Here is a 7,531-nt window from a genome sequence, read left to right as displayed (position 1 = left end):
TGTATTTATGCTTTAATGGATGTCTTTACACAGTTAGTTTCATTACACAGTTAGTTTCATTACTAACCATTTCTTGTTTCTTGTTTTGTGAGTTTCTTTTAGTTGAGCTCAAGCAAGTCACAGTTAAGGCGACAAGGAAACAACATTTCAACCAACCGAAAGAGGTAAATATACACCTAACTGGTTAGAAACCAATTGATTGCTTTGTTTGTTTGGTAGTATCTATTTTGGGGTAGTGAGTTATAGCATGACTGTTTATTTGTGCTCCTATGTGTACTTCTTTGTGACTAGGTTGTCATTATTCTTAATTGGTGGTTGTTTTGTCATTAATGGAAGTGACTAGGTTGTGTATTCATTGTGTGTTTGGTGTCGAAAATTAATTGTAACTCCAATATACTTCACCTTATAAACTAGGGATTTTGGCCAATAATGCCATTTTTGTTTAAAAACTTGTCAAAAATGCCAATTTTGGTTGAGTTTGTGAGAAATGCCATTTTTTAGGTTTGGGAGAGATGATTAAAGACGAATTTACCCTCGACCTAATATATAGGAAACATTGGTAGACAAAAACAATAGAAAGACATGTCCATCAATATTAGAATGTCTATCGCCAGTAGATTTTGTATGGACAAGTTTCATTAGATTGACTATGGCTATATTGTAATAGAGAGATGACAATAAGGTAGACCAAAAAACACTGCATTAGTTGTATAGTCATATTAAAGGTAGACACAAACAACATGAATACATGTCCATCGACTAGGATAGTGGTAGAAGAAACGATAGATAAAAACAGCAAATATACAATTTCCACCACATAGGACAAACATTAAGTGTTGTTTGTACAAAAACAGACTAATAATTATTGTGTGACTTGTGAATGGTCCATCAGCGAGTGGACATCTACCTTGTCTGCCTGATCTGGTCCATCATGGCCACATCATTGTCAGTGAGTACCCCAACAACATTACTACAGTAACGAGAAATGAATATGTTAGTTAATCGATAGACAAACGGGTTTTGAATAACAATTTTCACAATCAACAATGGATGAACAAACATATATGAATATGTAAATGGAGACATGGTTGTGATGGACATGAATCATGTCTATTTAGTCCATCGAGAGATAAAAGAAGTCTTGTCCACCGGACTGTGGATCTGGTCCACCGGACTGTGGATCTGGTCCACCGGAGATGCATCAAATGTGTTTTTTGAATCGCAAATTCTGGACAGGTGAATCATATAGAGGTTTGAAAGAGAGATGAAAATTTGGAGAAAGAGAGAATTGGATATGTGGAGATGTGGGTTTAGAGAAAGACAATGAAGTTTTAGAAGTTTTGAGAAAAACAAAAATGGTGAATTAGAGAGAGATGAGAGAAATGAGAGAAGTAAGAGAAGAAGAGAAAAACAAATGAAATCAATGGGAGAAGGGCATAAAGGTATTTTTACATTCCCTTTGTGGCAGGCGGGAAAAGACAAACACAGAAATGGCATTGGAGAGAAAGATGGATACTGTTCATGGCATAATTGGCTAATTTCTCTATAAACTAAGCTTTTCTTGATCTTTAAACCACAAACCCGAATATCTTCCAAGCATAAACCGTTCTTCTTTTCTTTCCATATTCTTCTAAATCCCATTTGCTACTATGGAGTCTGACCATGATCTTAATCAGTCCACAAATTTTATGGGAATTATGAATAGTCAGCAGGGGGTGGCTATCCTCAAACCATTTCTTTTGATTCCCTCTACCCAAATATACCTACTCTTTCGTCCCCAGTTCCTCTCTTTAGTTCCCAAGTCAGTTCCGCAGCTTCCCCAAGTGAAGACACAACTGCAAGTCGTAGGGAAAGAAGGAAATGGACACCTTCTGATGACCGGATTCTCATTAGCGGCTGGTTAAACACCAGCAAGGATCCTGTGAAAGGCAATGATCAGAAGGGCAGAACCTTCTGGAAAAGGGTTGCTGGCCAAAACTGGACCTCTTACTCCGAAAGAAGAAGCTATGAAAGAGAAGCTGCTTGACTTAGTGGATGATTAGTTTTAGAACAAATCTGGTCGAGCAGTGTCCTGTTTGAGTCTGTTGAGTTTGTTGAGGCTAGTTGAGTCTTGTTTAGTCTTGTTTGAGTCTTGTTGAGTCTTGTTTGAGTCTTGTTGAGTCTTGTTTGATTATAAGTTGAGTCTTGTTTGAGTCTGTTGAGTCTTGTTTGATTATAAGTTGATGTGTAAGCGAATGTCTAATTATAAGTTGATGTTTTTTCTGTGTACTTCTTTCTTTTAAAATTTCTGTGTACTTCTTTATTTGCATATTATCTGATTATTAGTTTTAAACGAATGACTAATTTCTTGTTTGTCTAATGCTTTTGTTAACAGAACAAGGAACACATGGGGCGATATAGCTATAGCCAGCCGTCGTCTTCTGAATGTAATGGTTATCTGGTTGACGAAGAATCTAGCCAGCCATCCGAGTCAAGTGCTTACAACTATGCAGAGAGTGAACCTGAGTTGGGATTCCCCAAGAAGTGTTATTGTGGTGCTGAACCTATCATTGACACATGTTACTCGAGGAATGATCCAGGAAGAAAGTTCTTCTCTTGTGGGAACAGAGACGATGGCGAGTGCCATATATGGAAGTGGTGGGATGTTGCGGTGATGGAGGAGATGAGAGCAACTGAAACAAACTATTGCAAGGTTGCATCAAAGGTAGATACTCTTACTCACTATGAAACTGAGCTGAACGAGATCAAACACTTGAAGAATGAAACTGATGAGAAGATCAACAAGCTAGAGAAGCTTGTTGCTGAGTTGAATACGCAGAACAAAGTGTTTATATTCAGTTTGGAATTGGTTCTTGGTGTCTTATTATGTTTAGTTGCTGTATTAGGTCTGATTATGTTTAAGTAGGACAGTTTAATTAGCTTCAAAGGCACTATGGTTCTTGGTGTCTTATTATGTTTAGTTGTTTAATATGTTTGAGACTGGTTTCGTGTACTTGCCATCGGCTATATGTCACATGCTATTGTTTTTTTCCTACTCGTTCAATAACCATCAGCTGTTCACATGTGAACATATCACATGCTATTGTTTTTTTCCTACACAAGAATACAACAAGGATCACAAGATATATGAGAACAAATAACTAACACAAAAATACAACACATATAAACACAACAAAGTCTCACGGGAAATGTAACAAAAGAATCACAAGATACACAATTTACTTCTATATATAGAACATCTCTTCAACTCATTCAATTCATTCACAAGTAACTTCTCAAAATCAAGACTAAAGTCATTTAAATTTTTTTTTTCAATGGGTTCTTCTTCTCATTCACATTTTAATTTTGCAAAGGATGATGATCAACTTTTTGAGTCCTATTTTGCAAATTTTTTTGATAACCATGATATTCATGGAGAAGCTTTTGTGAAAAAAAAAAGAAACGGGAATTCATTGAAAAAAACTGGGAAGAAGGCCACAACCGTTTGTGGAATGATTATTTCAGTGAATCTCCGACATACCCTCCCCATATATTCCGACGACGTTTTAGAATGAAGAAGCCATTATTCTTGCGTATTGTCGACCGTCTTACTGCAGAAGATCCTTACTTCCGACAAAGAAGAGATGCCACAGGAAGGCTTGGCCTTTCTCCGATCCAAAAATGTACTGCAGCAATTAGGCTACTAGCATATGGTGGCGGGTGTGATACGGTGGACGAATATGTCCGACTTGGTGAAACAACTGCTCAAAAATGTTTGCAACATTTTGTTAGTGGAGTTGTCAATTTCTTTGGCGATGAATATCTAAGAAGACCCACACCAGAGGATCTTCAGAGATTACTATATGTTGCAGAAGAACGTGGATTTCCCGGGATGGTTGGAAGCATCGACTGTATGCATTGGGTTTGGAAGAATTGCCCAACAGCTTGGAAAGGCATGTATACACGAGGATCCGGCAAACCAACAATTGTTTTAGAGGCGGTCGCGTCATATGATCTTTGGATATGGCACGCCTTTTTTGGATCTCCAGGTACTTTTAACGATATAAATGTTCTTGATCGATCTCCCGTCTTTGATGATATACTTTATGGTCAAGCTCCACAAGTTACCTACAACGTTAACGGTAGATAGTACAATTTGACTTACTATCTCACAGACGGTATTTATCCAAAATGGCCAACTTTTATTCAATCCATACCACTACCACAGACTCCAAAAGCATCTTTATTTGTTGAACGCCAAGAAAGTGCCCGAAAAGATGTCGAGCGTGCTTTCAGTGTCCTACAAGCTAGATTCGCCGTAATTAAAAATCCATGTCTTTTATGGGATAAAGACAAAGTGGGATTGATTATGAGGGCGTGTATCATACTCCACAATATGATTGTTGAAAATGAACGAGATGGATACACTCAAGCTGACGTTTCTGATTTCCCACAAGGAGATGGTGTGGATCTTTCATATTCTATCAATATGTCTTCAAATATCAGCAGCGTGCTGAATGGTCAAATAATAATTCGTGATAGAGAAGTGCATGACCAATTGAAACTTGATTTAGTTGAACATTTATGGACTAAATTTGGATATTAAATATGTTTCATGTTTTAATTAAATATGTTTCTATGTTTTATTTCATGTTGTGTGTTTATGTTTTTATTTTTTAATGTTTTGTGTTTTAATTTTAAATGTTGTATGTTATTTTATGTTTTTATTATTAAAATATATTTATATGATATATAAAATAATTTTGAATATATTAAGTTATTAATTATTATTTTAATATATTTATTACTAAAAACAATTTAACTTGGTTTTACCAATAATCAACAAAATTTTCTTTTTCTTTTAACAAAGTTTCTTCATCCTTTTTATTATTAAAAATTACCTTACAAAACAACAAAGAAACACACTAAAGAGAATAGTCTAAATCAAGAAACCAAACCAAATCTCTTATGGATTGAGTGTACAGTAATTTGGTACTGGGGGACTCTTCGTTTTCTACTTTTCTTTTCTTTTGCTCTCTCAAAATCATCAATTTTTATGTTTCAGCTTCTTCTCTTTCTCATCGAACTGAAAAGTCGAGACTCTTTGCATTCACTGAAGCCCCTCCAAGCTTTGCATTGAACTCGTTGGTGTTCACTGATCACGGCAACGACATTTACATTTCTGTCTCCGAGACCTAAAAAGTGTTAAGTCTTTGGTTTCGCCTCTGTCTACAAAAGGTTAGCACCGAGAACTCATAAGTCACAACTTTGGATTGTTTTCGATTTCCGATATGAAACTGGGTTTTATCTGGTAGTTAAGAAGATGGATCTCTTAAGCAGTTTAAGAGACGAGGTTCTTTGTCATATATTGTCCTTCTTGACAACCAAGGAGGCTGCTTTGACATCTGTTTACATGATTACAACAATTGCTTAGTGATGGTTTTATCTGTTTTGGTAATTGTTGATATTCGAATTTGTCGTAGGAGCATTGTAAGATGGATCTCTTAAGCAGTTTACCAGACGAGGTTCTTTGTCATATACTGTCCTTCTTTACAACAAAGGAGGCTGCGTTGACATCGGTTCTCTCAAAGAGGTGGCGAAATCTGTTTGCACTTGTCCTTAATCTTGACATTGATGACTCTACGTTTCTGTATCCGGAAGAGGGTAAGCGGAAAAGAGAAGGAGTTCTGCAGAGCTTCATGGATTTTGTGGATAGGGTATTGGCATTGCAGGGTAATTCTCACATCAAGAAATTTTCCGTGATGTGTGGGACTGGTGTTGAACCAGGTCATGTGAGTCGTTGGATATGTAATGTCCAGCAGCGTGGTGTTTCCGAGCTTGATCTTACCATCTGTTTTGGATATAATTATTTTCTGCCTCCACAAGTGTTCATCAGCAAGACACTAGTTGAGCTTATACTGATGAGTGAAATTAGAATTGACGGGTTGGTGGAGGGCGGAGTATTCTTACCGGTGCTTAAAACTCTCCTTCTTGAGTTGGTTGAGTTTCGTCCTGATCAGTTTCAGATGCTTCTTCGTGGTTGCCCTGTGGTTGAGAGATTGGAACTGGTTTATGTTGAGTGGGTTCCTTGGGATGAGACTGTCTCAAGTGAAAGCCTTAAGTTCCTCAAAATTAAGTATCAGAGTTCTTTTAGAAGCTTTTCTTTTGATACACCAAATCTTGTTGCCCTAGATTACTCTGAATATGTCGCGGGGGACTATCCAGTAGTTAATTTGGAGAACTTAGTTATTGCTAGAATCAACCTTTTAGTAACTGCAGATCAGATTAAGCGAGCAAGAGAACCAGATAATGATTTGTTAGAAGATCATGAGGAAGATGTTGTTCTCCGATTAGGTAATGCGAAGAAGCTCATGAGTGGCATACGAAATGTGACGAAGCTTTTCTTGTCTCCTACTACTCTTGAGGTCAGTATACTATTTTGTTGATTTCATAGACAACAAATAAAGAACCTTTATTTTGGGAATCATGTAATATGCAACTGGGTGATGTCTCGTTTTAGGTGCTTTCTCTGTGCTGCGTGGCGATGCCATTGTTCAACAACCTCACTTTCTTAGCTATTTTGAGTCATGTGGATCTCGGATGGCAAGCAATGCCAGTTCTCTTAAAGAACTGTCCACACATGGAAACTCTAGTCCTTTGGGTAAGAACTAAGAAGATAAACAATGAAAGTATTTGGTAACAACACATGTCTTAAAGACTCAAACATCTACAATTGTCTTGTGTTTGCTTTTAGGGTCTCTTACACTGTGAGACAGATAAATGCGGGGATGCTTGTGACTGCATTTCTCGGGAGGACAAAGGTCGTTCGCTCATATCTTGTCCAGTGGAGAAGTTACATATTAAAAGGTTTCGAGGAACAACTCGAGAGTTAAAGATGATAAAGCATTTCCTATACTCATTTCCGTGTTTGAAGAAGATGGAGATACATGCCGAAGAGAATGGTCCTACAACCTTTGAACTCCCTGGAATGTATGAACATGTCGTGGAGCAAATGATACTCTATAACGAGTTGTCAAGTTGTGATGTCCAGTTCATGGTGTGTGATTCCTTGTACAGGAAGTGGACGACTGCGCAGTGAAGTCATCAAGTAACAAAACTTGCTCTTTGTTTTACCAAAGTTGTTCTCTTTGACGTTATGTTTAATGTGTTGTAGCGTGGTGTTTCTGTAGTTGAGGCTCGAATCATCCTATGTATTATTAACTGAATGATCAATTTGGGCGAGTAAGAGCAACAATTTGTTCAGTTTACTCTTTTCTTTGTCTCTATGTTGGTTTAGAGATGATCTAAAAGAAGGACAAGTAACGTTAGCTTTGTAACGTTGAGTTGGGGCTTTGCCTCGTTTCAGGTGCTTTCGCAATGCTGTAAATCAATCAATGACAATATTTAACAACCTGAAGTCGCTAAACATTAGACATTAAACAGAATGAATGGTTCGTAAACTCATATATGGTTGTGTTGAGTATGTATTAGCTGGTTGATGGTTCAACAATGTATGTAGTGAATGTGGTGAGGATGAGAGACAGAATTGATA

General features: G+C 37.2%; 2 protein-coding genes across 2 annotated transcripts; both read left to right on the top strand.

The window, feature by feature from the left end:
- On the top strand, positions 3,551–4,129 carry LOC104734073. The gene has a single exon (XM_010453578.1). It carries the CDS (start codon positions 3,551–3,553, stop codon positions 4,127–4,129), a length of 579 nt encoding a protein of 192 aa, XP_010451880.1.
- Positions 4,944–7,247, top strand: LOC104733011 (F-box protein At3g59000-like). Its single transcript, XM_010452619.2, has 4 exons — positions 4,944–5,217; positions 5,463–6,404; positions 6,500–6,640; positions 6,734–7,247. Exons 2-4 carry the CDS (start codon positions 5,475–5,477, stop codon positions 7,076–7,078), a joined length of 1,416 nt encoding a protein of 471 aa, XP_010450921.1. The 5' UTR covers positions 4,944–5,217; positions 5,463–5,474; the 3' UTR covers positions 7,079–7,247.

The sequence above is a fragment of the Camelina sativa genome, chromosome 12, assembly GCF_000633955.1.
Source record: "Camelina sativa cultivar DH55 chromosome 12, Cs, whole genome shotgun sequence".
NCBI classification, from domain to species: domain Eukaryota; kingdom Viridiplantae; phylum Streptophyta; class Magnoliopsida; order Brassicales; family Brassicaceae; genus Camelina; species Camelina sativa.
This window is presented reverse-complemented; position numbering and strand designations above follow the sequence as displayed.

Bases quoted from the DNA above. Each gene is read 5' to 3' on its own strand.
- LOC104734073 (XM_010453578.1), top strand. From the start codon at position 3,551: ATGAAGAAGCCATTATTCTTGCGTATTGTCGACCGTCTTACTGCAGAA.
- LOC104733011 (XM_010452619.2), top strand. From the start codon at position 5,475: ATGGATCTCTTAAGCAGTTTACCAGACGAGGTTCTTTGTCATATACTG. The intron at 6,405-6,499 runs GTCAGTATACTA...GTCTCGTTTTAG, and splicing joins TGTCTCCTACTACTCTTGAG to GTGCTTTCTCTGTGCTGCGT. The intron at 6,641-6,733 runs GTAAGAACTAAG...GTTTGCTTTTAG, and splicing joins TGGAAACTCTAGTCCTTTGG to GGTCTCTTACACTGTGAGAC.